The sequence below is a fragment of the Cydia strobilella genome, chromosome 8, assembly GCF_947568885.1.
Source record: "Cydia strobilella chromosome 8, ilCydStro3.1, whole genome shotgun sequence".
In the NCBI taxonomy this organism is placed as follows: domain Eukaryota; kingdom Metazoa; phylum Arthropoda; class Insecta; order Lepidoptera; family Tortricidae; genus Cydia; species Cydia strobilella.
Window position 1 is genome coordinate 13,226,639 of NC_086048.1, and position 17,004 is coordinate 13,243,642.

The 17,004-nt window shown below is 38.4% G+C and overlaps 1 protein-coding gene across 2 annotated transcripts; it reads right to left on the minus strand.

Moving 5' to 3' along the window:
• Positions 1-519: 519 nt before the first annotated feature.
• Positions 520-16,425, minus strand: LOC134743678 (uncharacterized). 2 transcript variants are annotated; one of them, XM_063677274.1, is made up of 5 exons: positions 16,303-16,425; positions 14,255-15,113; positions 13,837-13,995; positions 10,304-10,459; positions 520-657 (listed from the first exon to the last, which is right to left on the minus strand). In XM_063677274.1, the coding sequence occupies exons 1-5, from the start codon at positions 16,389-16,391 to the stop codon at positions 547-549; spliced, it is 1,374 nt and encodes a 457-aa protein (XP_063533344.1). In that variant the 5' UTR covers positions 16,392-16,425; the 3' UTR covers positions 520-546. The 2 variants fall into 2 exon arrangements, with proteins under 2 accessions (XP_063533344.1, XP_063533343.1); XM_063677273.1 differs by having other exon boundaries at positions 14,255-15,116; positions 16,303-16,418.
• Positions 16,426-17,004: the final 579 nt, after the last annotated feature.

A 17,004-nucleotide genomic window follows, 5' to 3' on the forward strand; every position in this document is an offset into this window, starting at 1 on the left:
GGTTTTAATAAAATGCTTGAATAGATGCCAAACTATTTATTGCTAGATTAGGTTGCACGCAGATTACACAATCCTAGACTAAGCACGGACTCGTAAGTGTTTAAAAAATACTAAGTTATTGTTATTACATTCAAAATCTTAACGTGATTTGATAATTTGTTATTGCAGAGCATGTTTATTGTACTTGCATACTGGTACAATACTGTGAGTAATGCCAAATTATCATCAAAATCACGTTAAACTTTTTTTTTTTGAGGTTCGCCAAACTTGCGTTTAATGTTATTGAGTACAAAAAAAAACAGTACAAAGCACGAGAAATATCTGAATTGTAATGGATTTACAGGGGGCAAAACGATACCTACTAACAATAAGCGTTAAAGATTTCCCTTCAGGGCAAAGGTAAAGCTTCTGTAGTGATAAGGTCTTATTCTGGGCTTTAGGGCTAGACCGAGACCTAACCCACAATTAACCTTGAATAAGCCCTTTAACAGTAAGTTTACTTTTACTTTTTATAAATACATACGCCACATCATTGATACGCCTATATCATTCTTCATCTTGCAACTCTAGACGGACTTCGTACTGCGAACGATACCAGATCCACCAGCCGAGGGCATGCCGTGTCGCAGCCGAAACGATCCAGCAGTAATAACATACCTGGGATCAAAAATTTCATTGTTTCAGAAAATATAGGAAATCTGATCTACTTTCCTTATATCTGTTCTTTATTTGTTCCTGAGTCACGGGTGTTTTCTATGTACATAAGTATGTATTTATCTATACAGGGTGTCCCTAGCCATTGGACACAGCCGAAATGTACATATACATTAGGGTATTTAGAACCAGTATACAAAGTATCATAACAACCGGTGTAGCGGTTACGAAGAAATTAACAGATTACAATTTTTTACTTTGGAGCAGCCCGTATGTGTTAGTAGCTCGTGAGGTAATAAATAGTATTAAACCTTCTTCGACCTTTTTGATTATCTTTTGAAAATTGTCGAAGTTGTCATGTACCAAAAATGTTAGGACAACTAGTGTTGTGTTTTACCTATTTTTTCCGCTAGGTTCAATTTAAAATAAATAAGATTGTTTTTTTATTTGATACCTGAAATTCGTATTCATCGAAGCTTAAGTGCCTCAAGTAAACATTCTAACAATTAACAATTTTTTATAACATGGTATTTTAAGGCAGGTAGTATATAAACAACTAGCTTGTCAGCCCGCGACTTTGTCTACCTAGGATTAATACTTCCATACCTATCCTGCTTTCATAGTAACGGTTTAAGCGTGAAGAAGTAACAGACAGAAAGACAAACAAAGTTAGTTTCGCATTTATGACGACCTGTCTGGCCTATAGTGCGTATAAAGCTGATGCTGGTCCCGAGTTCAAATCCTGGTAAGGGCATTTATTTGTGTGACGTGGTCAATTTGTGTAATAATGTCCTAGATTATGTATTATTTATTTATTATTTTATTTATTTAAAGTCAATGAGGGAAAGACCGTCTATCAGGCAAGTCCGTTCTACTCACTATAACTTTTATAAACTGAAATAAACACAAATTAAAATATTTTCATAGAAAATAATTTAATTTGTTCTTAGAGTATAACTTTTATGTTTATATACGTATAGGTATACGCCAGTTACAACTCAGTTAGTACCTATAGCAGTTTTTCATCCTAAATCCATTGCTTTCCAAAAGATATCGCTAGGATGAACACTAATCAGCAATCAACTTAATTCGTGTTTGAACTTGAACACCGAGTGCAACATGTCTGTGGTTCCACAAAAAAAAACGATAAAATAGAAGAGGTCGGAATATTTGTGTATGAAGTATGTCACGTAGTAATTTAATAACCGTTTTTCCTGTCCAGTGCTATTAATGCACTCAAAACGCTTTCAATTTATAGTTTAAAGTTTTGAAATACCCAACCTCAAAATTGTGCCTAGTCGGAACGTCCGTCATATAAGTTTAAGGGAAGACCGTCGTATGGCGGTCTTGCCTTAAACCAGATGTTCCTAACCTTTTGAGGTATTTTTGGAGGTAGGTACCTCTAAAAATATAGTAAAGAATTTTTTATGCCGAGTATAAACATCCTATTTATGATACTTTGTGGCTTCTGATTTTTTTTTGGTTTTTTTTAAATTTGCTTTTGGGGATTGTTTGCTTCAAATTTCGAAATGATGTTATTCATTTAGATTTGCATCATCACCCAAAAGACAATTACCTACTGATTATCATTTAAAAACGAAAAAACAGATAACAGCTAATATTAGGACTTAAAAAAGGGACATTTGCCGATCTTACCTTAAAAACAGAAAAATGCTCATATGTTGAAATTGCAACGTTTATTTTCCAGAATAGCAAACACACTTTCACTTGTATACAGCAAGTAAAAAATCATCTTGCAGCAACACCTATTAATCTATTAAAATACGCGTTGATAAGCACCAAACGGACCACCTAGCCGCCAAGTTTAAAAAAAAGTTCTTTTTTATAGGTAAGTTTTTACCTTATTTTGCCAATTTATTATAATAACATCGTAAAGTATAATATTTATTACCCCATAGGGTCGTGTCGTTTATCCTAGAGACTTACTTGAATAATGCCCTAGGTTCATCCAGTCAAACTTTATTTTAAATAAAATATGCCGGTCTTCCCCGCATTGACCTTATATTTATATTAGTAGAGGATTTCGTTTTATGAATTTGTCTAAAACAAAGCAAATTGCCTGTTATGTCAGGGGATCTTTTATTAAAAGAAAATTATAAAAGTTTATGCATCTAGACATAAGTTTGAAGGACATTTGATATTACAATTTAAATTAAACGGAAACCTTCAATAACAATAACCTAATAAAATGTCTCTCAAATATCTCGTTCGAGTGAATCTAATTTCCCGTATGTCAGGAGTCAGGATGTTCCGCCTTTCCGATATGGCGTAATGAATACAGATGCGCAAAACATGATGAATCATGATATGGAATTGAATATCTTGAGCCATTTTCGTCATAATGATACTGAGGAGAGTTATTTTGATATCGACGAAAGCTAAAAATATATTTTGGGCTTTCGTATAATGAACACTTGTTAGGTACGCGTACACCTGTAAGGTACGCGTCACCTCTATTGACAATGAATGACTCGTTAAAAGATAACAATACATGTACTGGAAAGTGAGGCACTCGGACATCTACCTTTACAACGCAATACTGCTTAGACTAAATTATTGAAATAAATAATTGTTTCGCAGAGGTATACTGGTACCAAGCTAGCGCTGCCCCAATTTTGACGTGTAGTACAAAAAATGTCATATATAATCCGAAATTTACGAGAACATCTACGCAATTCTTGTATTAGGTAACCTCAGTCCAAAATTTTAAACTAACAGCCCCTGTAAATGTTGAGATATGATATTTCATAACATAAGAATCATAAGATATTTCGGTTCACGGCGGGAAGAAGTTGATACCCTCGAGATATTTTATTGAAGAAATTTGAATTTAAAATAAAATTACATAAGGTTCAAATTTCTTCAATTTTTTCCCGCCACTTAACAACTTCCCACCGTGTACGCATTTACCTATTGTACCTAATGAAACTATTATTACGTAATAATTCAGGTCAAGACTAGGTTTTTTAATGAATTCAGTTTGGTTCTGTACCCCAAAAAACGTTAAATAATATTCAGTGTTGTTTGCTGTCTGTTTGTGTTAGGTGATAAGATTAGTTAAATTTACTATTTTCATTTTTATTACACAACAATATTTTCTTTAAAACTTCGCCAAACTGCATTTGCCAAACACATAATACAAATACATTTGAATTCAAATACAGCTAAGTTTGGGTTTAACACACAATAAATATAAATTATTGTAATAGTTTCCGCATTAATAGCAATTCTTTAAGGTTAAAATCAAAATTATCACCGCAGCTAGGTACCTGGGTAAAAAAGTAGGTAAATGAGTAAGTAAAATTACTTTTTAGCTATCACTTTTATTCTTTAGTTTGGCTTTGCGTAATGGGTGGTCAAATCATCCAAATGAGAGAAATAGGTGTCATACCTATACGCAAAAAAAAAAAAGCTACCAAAGGGCTCCAGGGCGCGTACAGATGTAGTGCATTTATTTTCCATCGTATTTTCACGGAAACGTACGAACGTGTCTTGCTATGTCATTCAGTCTCGGTACAAAAAATACTGAGGTTGACTGAAGTAGCATGCTAGCATGCATGACAAATACGAACGTTTCCGAGAAAATACGATGCAAAACAATTACGCACTACATATGTAGCCAACGTGCCAATCGTTAACGCTCCGTAGCGTATCGTCGTAGCGCGAGAGTGACAGAAAGGTCAGAAAGTATAGCGATTGCACGTTGGCTACGCACCCAGTCCTCAGGGTCGAACCAGCGTTACCAATCGAAATATCATCATCATCATCATCATCATGTCAGCCGATAGACGTCCACTGCTGGACATAGGCCTCCCCCAAGGCTCGCCACTCCGACCGATCCTGTGCCGCTCGCAACCACCGAATTCCCGCGACTTTCACCAGGTCGTCGCTCCATCTCGTTGGAGGCCTACCGGCAGTTCGTCTTCCGGTACGCGGACGCCACTCCAGAACCTTCCGGCCCCACCGGCCATCAGTTCTGCGAGCAATGTGCCCCGCCCACTGCCACTTAAGGTTTGCAATTCTGCGAGCTATATCGGTGACCCTAGTTCTACTGCGGATATCATCATTTCTGACTCTATCACGCAGAGAAACCCCGAGCATAGCTCTCTCCATTGCCCTTTGCGTGACCTTGAGCCTTCTTATGAGGCCCATCGTTAGCGCCCACGTCTCAGATCCGTATGTCATCACTGGCAACACACACTGGTCAAAGACTTTTGACTTAAGACACTGCGGCAATTTGGACGAAAAGATACTGTGGAGCTTCCCGAACGCTGCCCAACCGAGTCGGATTCGACGAGTGACCTCTTTCTCGAAGTTGGACCTACCTAACTGGACTGCTTGTCCTAGGTATACATAATCGTCAACAACTTCGAGCGCAGAGCCTCCGATTAATACGGGAGTTGGCACAACATGGACGTTAGACATGATCTTCGTCTTGTCCATGTTCATTTTCAGACCAACTCGTTCAGATACTCTGCTGAGATCAGCGAGCATCGCACTGAGGTCCTCCATGGTCTCAGCCATGACTACGATATCATCGGCAAACCGAAGGTGAGTGATGTACTCGCCATTTACATTGATGCCTCGTCCTTTCCAGTCCAGAACCTTAAAGGCATCCTCCAATGCAGCGGTGAACAGCTTTGGGGAGATTACATCTCCTTGTCTGACTCCCCGCTGCAATGGAATAGGCTTCGAGCTCTGGCCCTGTAGTCGGACGGACATGGTGGCGTTTTCGTACAGACACTTCAGCACTTCGATATACCGGTAGTCGATTTGGCACCTTTGGAGAGACTGCAGCACAGCCCAAGTCTCGATCGAATCGAAGGCTTTCTCGTAGTCCACAAATGCAAGGCAAAGGGGGAGGTTATATTCCTCAGTCTTCTGTATAACCTGCCGCAACGCATGTATGTGGTCTACGGTACTATAGCCTTTACGGAAACCTGCTTGTTCGGGAGGCTGGAAGTCGTCAAACCTGCGTGCGAGACGGTTCGTGATGACTCTCGAAAACAGCTTGTAGACATGGCTCAGAAGTGAGATGGGTCTATAATTCTTCAGCAAGGTGTTATCACCTTTTTTGAAGAAGAGCACCACCACACTTCTGTTCCACGCTTGCGGCGTTTTTCCTTCGCGCATGACGGAACTAAACAGCGTCTGAAGGGCCTTAAGGACTGGTTTACCACCCGCCTTCAGGAGTTCGGCCGTAATTCCGTCATCACCTGGGGCTTTGCCATTCTTAAGTTGTTTGAGAGCCATACTAATCTCGTACAGGCTGACGTCCGGGATATCTTCGGTATAGTGTCGAGTTAGTCTAGCTCTAGGGTCTCTAGCTAGATCCACGACGGGTGCTCGGGTTGTTGTGTATAACTGTCCATAGAACTTCTCGACTTCTCCCAAGAGCTCAGGTTTGGATGAGATGATCCTGCCGTCGTCGGTCTTCAGTTTTGTCAGTTGGCTTTGGCCAATAGACAGATCTCTGGCAAACACCTTCGAGCCTCTGTTGCGCTTGATAGCCTCTTCAATACTGTTAGTATTGAATCGGCGTATATCTCGCTTCAGAGACTTCGAGATCCGTCTGTTGAGCTGCCTATAACGACAAACGTCACCTGACGACTGCAGAATCATCTCACGCCTCACCTCCATGAGCTTGAGAGTGGAGTCCGAGAGTTTCTTGGTTCTTGTACGACGAGTCTTGAAGAACTTGGACCCGACCGTATGAACAGCTTCCACAAACCCGTCGTTGTAATCGTCCAGGTCGCTAGCTAGGCATTCGAACCGGTTTTGAAGTTCGAGCTGAAAGCTCTCGGGGTTTTGGAGCTGGGCCGGTGCCGGGCGGAGCGTAGACTTTATCAGTCGAGATCTCTCAAGCCTAAATTGAATATTCAGTGTGCCTCTTACCATACGGTGATCGCTCCCGGTTTTGACCGAATTGATCGAAATATATCGACAAGAAAAAAACACAAAGCAATAGGTATTTAATATAAGAATAAATAAAATTTGGCGTAGGGATGTGACGACCCCATTGCCCGCTGGTATTCCTACTGCAATCAGTCAACACAGGGCAGATTGTTTGCGAGCTGTTGGGAGTAGCGACCCCACATACCCGATTGCTCCGTGAGATATATGGGTGTTACAGGGCGCTCTGCTTCTGACCGGCCAGATTCGAGCCGTAAGAGCTGCTTTCTTCGGGGTAGATGTGGAAACAGAAATGGCGAGTTGGCTATATGTTTAAAGTCCAATGACACCATTTTAGGGTTCCGTACCCAAAGGTTGAAATCGGGACCCTATTACTAAGACTCCACTGTCCGTTTGTCCGTCTGTCTGTCACCAGGCTGTATCTCATGAACCGTGATAGTTAGACAGTTGAAATTTTCGCAGATGTTGTATTTCTGTTGCCGCTACAACAACACATACTAAAAATAAAATAAAATAAAATAAATATTAAGTCCCGACTCGCACTTGGCCGGTTTTTACCCTCAGCCCTCACACATGTTGATACACTTGAGTCATCTTAGATGCCGTTATTTGTGCGGACCCATCTTGTGACGCGCCGGGCGAGTCACCGTCTGCTGGAAATAAAACTGCATGCCATTTTATTAGGCAGCTCAGCATTTGGTTCCATCGCTTTCACCCAATAGAATAGTTCATTTTAGATTCCATCAACTCTCAATAGTCGTTACACCCTGGTGGGTGTTGCACATGTTCCCATGACACGGGCAACGGGCAACCGCAGCATCCGCCCGGTGTATCCCTTACATTTCATTAAAGTCTTAAAAGGGGCTCTACGCTCTACGTGTTGGCTTCGGCCGCGCACGTCTCCGAAATGTCCAGAACACCATTGTTCCGTGGTAAGGAAATAAATAAAATTTAATAAATAAGACTCATTTGTTCCCTAGTAATTTAAAATTAAATATAAAAAAGTCAAAGGAGTAAAATGAGTATTGTATTTAAAAAAAAATACCTCTACCAAATAGGTATGTTAATATGGCTATCATATAAGCACTTGAGATGAGTACGATGACTGGGAATATAGTAACTAAACTGATATATTTTTTTGCAATTTAGTCTTTAAAATTTGAATAGTTTACTCAAGACAAATTGAATCCCAGCTTTGTAATCCTTTTTACAGTTTTTACGTGACATATAAATATTTAAAACTTAAAATTGCATTCTCTCTTTTTTTGTGCACCCACATCACATCACATACAATAAACATATACAACCTCAAACATGCTAAAATTAGTTTATATGCCAATATCTTTAGGTGAAATGCTGCATAAAAGATTAGCAAAGGGGTGGCGGGACTTTGGAAGGTTAAAACAATGAAGAATATATCGCGTCATGTGTACCAAAGATAGATATAACTCCGTAATAGATGGATACAGTCTAAGGAAAAAACGTGCCTCGAAAATCAAGAAAATTTGATTCTCAATCAGATGGCGCTACTACCTTTGGCCTACTCTCGTATAGATGGCGTTGACGGTTTCCTTTGTTATTTAACAATTTTAACGCATATCAGTGAAAGAACATGGGTCGAAATCATATAAAAATAATTAAGGCAAATAAAAAGAAATCATTTATCCATATATAATAGTATTTTATACAATCGTGATATAATAGAGAGCTTTTCAGTCGAGTACCGTGTTTAAGCAACGAAGCTTGCTGAGTTGCTTAAGTAAGGTACGAGATTAAAAAGCTTGATTATATCACTATTGTATACAATACTTTTTCTACGAGATAAAAAAATAATACTTTCAACTAGTAGAATCATATAGGTACATAAACAAACCAAAAGTATACAGCTAAGATACGCGAGCTGCCGCAGCCCGCGATACCTTCATACTCGTACGCGCCCCAGCCGCCGGGCCCGGCGCCCCCGGCGGGTTGGTCAACGACACCTCCTCGTAACTCATGAGGCCCTGGTACCTGCTCCTTGCTAAATTAAATTATTTTTCATTTCCATAGCCTATGGAGACTAACAAGCAACGCTAAGCTGTTTTCGTAGGGTATGAATGTTGCTATATGAAGGGTGTCACATGCGCGTTTCTGACTTATGAAGCAATTGTTTCTACTACAACATAAAATAAAATGTTTTTGTTGGCCAACCAATCACAAAGCAGATGCGACGCAGCAGCGTGTTTAAGTAGGCTAATTTTCATTGAATCGAGTCTCCTTAAACAAGAAATATTTTAAATTTTATATTAATTTTATATTATCGCTCGCAGACGTATCTGCATGTTAAAAAAAAAAGAAATATTTTATAGAAATGTATGAAGTTCTATTTTCAAAATTTTTATAATTGAGTAAACCGTATCGATAAAATTCTTATGCTCCAGTCGGAAGTGCCATAGACTATCTAACGATGAAAAGAGTAAGGTTGTAGTGTTGCATATGAAGTTGTAATACACAGATTATACTCGACGAGTAGAAAAATACATTTTTTGATATTTTTAATTTTAGTTTTAATCGTGTGTCGATAGATGACAGTGAATTTACTGTGGCACAAAGTTTACTATGACAGTACCGCTCTATCCTATTATATCCTCTTGTGTGTAAGTAATAACTAAGCGATAAAGATAAATATTTAACACTTTAATCTGATGTATTTTTATGAGCAGACATCGGATTCTATGTGGCAGAATTTATTGACAGGTACGAATACGGAGTTCCTATATCGATAAAATAAATTATCGACACTTTTCCCTAATACTAGTGACCGCTACAAGTTTCGTTTGTAACTGTATATTATTTGTAAGTATTATTTCAGGGTCGATGATAAAGTTTACACAAAGCCTATATTTTATATAATCGCTAGTTAAAAAAAAAACGATGAGTTTAAGTTTCAAAAATCACTTTAAAATCAAGAAGAAGGGAATTTAGTTATTATTTTGTTTCATGTTTATATTTTGAATAAAATGTTATTTTTACAAACAAATCTCGGAGCGATAGAAGCATCGATAATTGAGTTTATCGATATAGAAACTACCTACCTGTCAATAAATTCTGCCCAACGAAGTAGAATAACTATAGAAGACTGACTTGAGCTCAAAAATGACCCCATGGCTACTGTGCTGAAAACGAATCGACTGTGCTGCGCGGAATTTGACAGCTTTAGTACGACAGCGGCCTTCTGTAGCATAACATGTCAGCCCATATAATATTATTAATTCAGAAAGCCACATAAAATGCCTTCTTGTGCGGTAAAATGGTGCCGCAACAATTCAATAAAACACAAGAAAAAGGATGGGATTAATTGGTTAATGGGGTAAGTTTAATTCCTAAACACGATAAATAATTATTTAAATTAGCAGACTGTTGAAGATACTAAGATACTAGTTTCATAATGACTTATGCCTTTTTAATACGGGGTGGCAGAATGCGGATAGCGTTATGCAACATATCTATGACAAAGTTGGCTATTGATTTTATTTTAAAGCAACAAGCAACTCCGATTATTTGTTTTTATGTAAAATATTAAGAACGGTGCAAATTTCTTACCGGTAAACTTCCTGTTTTAGTTATTCTAGTTTCCTAAAGGAACTAACTAATTGCTAGGTAATTACAAGCTGATTTCTTACAGCGTACAGTTCACAGGGATATCAGCAGATACAAGAGTTGGTTATTTACTCACCAAAGTCATGCAGGCGAGCACAAACGTGGAAGCCAGAGGCCAAGGCGTGACTTGGCTCTCCTGCGTCATCAGTCCAGCTAGGGTGCGGCCGGACAGCCACGCGGCCAGCACTGCGAGCGGGGACATAAGCATAATCCCGAGACTGTCCACCATGAGCTGGAACAAATAGTCATGAGATGATCATTTGGCCGGCCACATCGGGTCAAATATTGTGACTAACCTTGAAAAGACCTACAAGTTTGAAATGGCCTACCTGTTATTGTAAAAGAAGAGAGATCAGTTAATCTTTCAATATACCGACCGTATGAAAATAAGATTACATATGTAATCATAAAGATAATAATATACGTTCATGTACAGTCAGCTGCAGAGAGAGGTGACCCCCCTGCAAACAAACTTCTATGTAGGTGGGGTCACCTCTCTCTGCAGCACATGTCTGTACACTGAAAAGAAAGACGAAAGGATTTCTAACAGTCATGTTGATGTTTTGATGTTCCGTTGACAGTATTTTGCATGAATGTAAACTACCTACTCTGCGTCTACATTGCGTTGCTGACTCTTACTACCAAATGAAACTAGACTATTTCAGTTCGAAAACTCGACTTAAATAAATAAGTTACTCTTCGAATAGATCACATATTCGAATAGATTTGGATCGGTTCATTCTCTAAATTAACCCGACTGGCAATAGCTGGTATTTGGCAGAGTGCCTAACGTCCGGTCAATGGTCATCGATAGGGGTAAACTGTGTTCTGTACAGACAAGTGACACCATCGTTGTCATGTTTACGTTTGCAAAAGTATGTAGCTGAACAATCTGAACATATTTGCTCAGTAAGAATAAGTCTCTTATATTATTTGTTGGTCGTGGGTGAGCTAGACGATTATTGACATTAAATACCTAAAACGTAGCTGTTATATAAAATACATTTTTTATTGTAGCTACCTATCACTGAAATTACAAACTTTATGGTCCTGTAGATAAATCATTTATTTGCATTAGTATTGAATGAAGAGTTTTCGCTATGCCGCAGGCAACAAAATGTTGCTCTTAGAAACTAGTTAATCTTATTATACGACTTAAACATTACTTTACCACAAAATTAATGTCATTAACGGGTCTAACGCGATTAAATTTCATCTTTACCTTAAACCCGAAGTCCTCTCCACCTATCGTCACTATATTATCCTCGGATCGTAAGAGAAGCTGTAGAAATTTAAAAAAACCACCCGAAAAATTTCAACAGGGAAGACGGGTACAAATTATTGTCAATGATTCAGATGTTGAAACCAAGGGATCTATCTTCAGACCATTGTGCGGATATTGTTAGTGTTGCGTGTCGTGCCGTGGACAATAAACGTGGAATTGAACAGAAACGGGTAGACATATTTATTTGTCTATCCCGAACATTTATATAAACTAAGGTCGGGTAGTTTAGTGTTGTTTACCAATATCTCAATTGACATTTTGCTCGGACGTCTGTCTTCCGTGACCACAGCTAGTGCAACCTAGCTGAAATGAAACGTCGGAGAAAAGGTAAAATAATAAAATTTTATCGCGTTAGACCCGTAATGACATAAATTATGTGTACAAAACGTGAGTTTAAAGTGTTATATTACTTTACCACCACGGAAAATTTAATTTAGTTTTCTATTGTAATGTAGTTTTTTATTGAAAAGAATTAATTCTGTTTTCAGAAACAAAAGTGAAAATGCATCTACATTTTTTTCCGAGCTGCTGCTGGTAGAAAAGCACGAAGACGTCACAATAGGTTTTTTCTATCTACGCACGAAATTACGAAAAGAGATGGTTTTATTCAAGATAAATTTAGGCCCTCATTAAATCGTCATACAAACGGGCCGATACTCGGCGGTCGGCGTTATACTATCATAAATATCATAATGTTCCTAATTTTAATCTCGTTAGGAATAGGTTAGAATGAAAAAGCGTTCGTTATACCTACTCAATAAGGTTCAGGTGCAAATTCGTTTTCTATTATTGTTGGACTTGTATAAAGTACACTATAAAACACTAGGTCTATTCATGAAATAAAACTATGAAAACGGATTATATCGCGTATATTGAATTTATAATGTATTATTATGTAGTTTTATTTCATGAGTAACTATCGCGGTAACCGAAGACAATACTAGGTCTATTACTATTGTTTTTATAATATTTTCTTACAGCCAGAACCGGCACAGAGAACCAGTATTTTGTGCCATGAGTCGTTTGCGGCAAACAATTCACGCACCGCTCTCCTCGTCTACAGGTTGCGAACGCGACAATTTCATTTTTAGGGTTCCATACCAAAAAGGTACAAAAGGAACCCTTATGGTATGGCTTCTCTATATGAAGTAATAATATTAATCACTCGATGCTCACAAGTCAAACAATTATTATGGGCACATGTGCAATGTGCAATAGCAAAAACTGCATAAAAATATTTGTAGACAATAGAGTAGACAAGACAACTACTAATAAATTTTACATATAGCTAATAGAATAAATACTAAATAGGTTGCCTTCTAAAACACGGCGCTTGCAAAAAAAATGCATACTAAACCCTTAATTGCGTAACTAGAACGTAATCCTGTATAGTACTCCTCTGGAGTTGCAGGCGTACATAGGCTACGGAGACTGCTTAACATCAGGCGGGCCGTATGCTTGTTTGCCACCGACGTAGTATATATAAAAAAAAACCGACTAGCAACATCGAGTTTCTTACTAATGAGTAGAATCCCTCTATGTCACTTCGACTAACCACGTCTCATTATATTTTGAGACGTTTGAGGTCAATAATCTAATATTTGCACGAGAATTTACAGCCATCTTCATCTATAGAATAATTTTACAGGTAGGTACTTAACGTAGGTATGTCTCTCATCTTCACAAACTGTGATGTTGCAATATAAACGGAAGTAAAAGGGGCTTATCCTTGGCGGCATTCATTGATTTACTTCGTTAGCCGCTTAATAAATTTGAGTTTCAAATTCATAATATTAAGCCCTGCATTAAATAATAATAACGAGATTCTGTGAACTTCTTACCAGCGGAAAAGTTATTACTGTTTAGCATTTTGGCTCAAGAACCGCAGTTGTTTAAGGGCGGAATCACATCTATCAGCATCGAGCCGCATTTTATGTATGAGAAATGCTCGTTTGTATGAAGATGCATACGCATCGGAAAGCTGAAAGCATGCGTACCTACGCAGCTTCACACTATTTAACCCCTTTCACCCTTATTTATTCACCCCTAAGCTCGCCGTAACGGTGTACGCAGCGGGCGTGGTCCCTCGCAGAGATCGCAACATGACTTGGTCGAACAGAAAGCATAAGCATAGGTGGCGTTGGAGGTGCAAGCGTCTTTCAAAAATTGCATATACTAGAGAATTTGGGACGGGTACCGCCGTGGTCGGATGGTACGGCCTCGGCCACCGTGCACCGGAGGGCTTCGTCACTTTTTCTTTAGTATGTCATCTTTTTCAGTTAATAATGAGTTGGTAGACATTGAAACATCGCTCTAGTTATTACCTGTTTAGCGTTCTGGCTCATGAACCACATGACGAGCGCTTTAAGCACTCCATAGCGATGCACGCGGCGCGTATGGTATCGCGTCCCACAGAGTTCGCAGCGCGACTTGCCGGACTCAGTAAGCCATCGCTCTAGACATCGCACGTGGACGCGTCCCACCTAGTACGGACAATTGGTTGTTAAGTGAAAAATTTAAAATAGTTTTCGACATCTGAATTATTTGGGTTTAGCTTAACCTACTTGAATAATAATTTCTCGAATAATAAAAATGTCTAGTACTTGAATAATAACAATATATTTACGATGAGTGCGCAAATACCTCCTCTGTCATCATAAAAGTTCGATGATATCTTTATTGCTTTGTCACTATATATAAAAAAAACTATAAAATACTGTAAAAACGAAAATCTGTACTTACCGTGCCCCGGCAATTGCAGGCTGACACCAGCCGCCCGAGCTCCGGAGATAAACAATCCCCACTGTGACAGATTCTACACATATCATCCAACGAATGATCGCTCTCCTGTTCCAACTCTAACATCTCTAATTCCGACGTGTTCACAGTATAAACTTGGATTTCTTGGGCCCAATCTCGAGTTTCTTGCGCCCAGTCAATCACGTTGGTCCCGACTGTCTCCATACAAGAGTCTATACCAACGTCTACACTTGTCCCAATATCTACTACTTTGTGAATTTCTATACTAGGGGTGTTAAAGACATATAAGCTATGCTTTGGACTGCGAATTCTTGCTCGATGTGGATGCCGTTGCTCCCGACGGGCTCTATCCGTTGTCTCTCGTTTAGATGAGGGTGGAGACAATTGCGATGTAGGGTGCGACAATTCTAAGGATGCAGAGTCTATAACAGCCTTAAAACTATGGGGTTTGGTAGGACTTAAGTCAACTGACTTATATATTTCTGTATTTGGTGTATCAAAGACAACCAAGCTATGTTTGGGACTGCGGACTCTTGCTCGTGGCTGATGTGTCGGCTCCCGTCGGTTTCTATTTATTGTCTCCCGTTTAGATGGCACTGGCGTGAACTGTGGTGTAGGTTGGTTTGATTCTACTGATACGTTGTATGTAGATGTGCTTAGGCTATTGAGTTTGATGGTACTTGAGTCAACAGGGCCAAGTTTATTCTTTTTTTTTATTTGTGAAGGGGTCGAACAGTTATCACATTCTAACACGACCGCCATCGGTTCTAATGCTACTGAGCGGTTTTGAAGACCTTTGTTTGTTGTTTTATTGTTTTTCAGTGACGAATTTGAAGATGAACTGCTGTAACAAAATAAAAACTTATATCATAATAATATATAGGTATCTTTAACGGTTTAGACTGCGCAATGTCTGTTGATGTTTGGACTTGAAAAGTTGAATGTTCTTCAAATGTTGTAAAGATTCACATAAATGATTTTTTTAAACTTATTTCGACGTCTCTGGAAGTAGATAGTCATTGATATGATAAAACGCCGCGCTTTACCTAGTTAAAACTAGTCTGACGTGTCGCCTCAGTGAAAGCGCGTTTTCACTAGTTGAAACTTGTTTTAGTAAAGTGCCTTGGTGAAAACTAGTTTTAAGTGGGATTTTCAGTCAAAACTAGGCTTTGCAAAATGCCTTGGTGAAAACTAGTTTTGAAAAAAAAAAATTGTTAAAATATTGTTGTAAATTATTTCTTCATTTTGTCCGGTAGAATTGGCATTTAATGATGATAAATATTTAATAAAGGCGTCAATCATCTTTACAGCTGACTGTACATACGGTTATTAAGCTTAGCATGAAGCTATTAGTAGATACGCATGCAATCTCTGCTCCTAATTTGAAACTAAGTAGGATCGTGAGCGTTGTTCATTGACAATCAGTTAGAATTGGTATTCGAATTAGATTATGGGCCGAAGGGAGGGAGAACTACTACAGTTGATGGACTGGCCAACGTCCCTCAGCAGTGAACTTTGAAACTTCCCATACAATACAACTTAGCGAACACTTTACACTTACGGTCACAGACAGTTCGGTGCAAACGACCCCAAGACAAAAAAAATGTGTGGTTTTAGGATGCAAGTGAAACTTTTTTCGGATTGTGGGCATTTAACTGAAAATTTTCGTAAAATGATTCGATTTAGGGCCATCCACACTAGCGTGTTTTGAGCCTTCTTCAAATTGAGATTCAAAAGACTCGAGTTTCTACGATCACTATTTCAGATAGCTGTACGAAGTACCTAGTTTTCTTTATACTTTTACAAACAGTTATGTGAATCACTCAGCCCTTTTAAACTGACTATATGCTTACCCTTACTAAAACAGCTTTGAGAGCCTAATTAACGGGTTTTGGGGATTGAACTATTATTACGAAATAATAATAACTCAGTGGTTTTAGAAAGGAACGGCTTTGGTCAGCAAAGCCGTACAATACTACTAAAACCATCGAAACGGATCCCGGACGAATCCCTGCAGCGTATAATTATACCTATTTGCCGTGATTGTACCTCCCTTGGATAGGTTTTTTCGTGCCACTTCATTCTGAACTGAAAATTTTCTTCGTCTTGAATTTGGCATTTTTCAAATTTTTGTTGATCTTTTACGAAAATTGTTTGAAGGACATGTTTTGACTATTGAGTCATTTTGACGCTTATATTTTTTTCTATTAACAATATTAGACTTTTAGCACTATCATTCATACGACAATGCGCGTAGGTTGCTTCCAATAAGTTTGTCAAATAAAGAAATGTTTTGGGACAACCTTTTCACAGATCGACCTAGCCCCTGATTCATCCCTAAATATACAAATATACTTGTTGTTACAATGTTGTAGGACAAATGTACATAGGACAAAAAAAGGACAAACAAATTGCTTAGGATGCAATATTCCGCCGAAACTAAATGAAAGTTCTGGAATTGGGCACAGGGGCGAGAACAACAATATTAAACGTTAGGTAGGTATAGTAACATAAAAATATTATGTAAATTTGGATATATTGACATGTATGCATTGCTTTAACCCTTAAATGCATAATGATGTATATATGCATCGTATATTTGATGGTCCGTGGCTCAATATGCAGCTATCCAAAATCACATTTATTACTTTTATACAGCATGACACATCTATTTCAATTTATTAAAAAGTTATACAAAAAATCATGCATTTAAGGGTTAATAAGGTCCATGA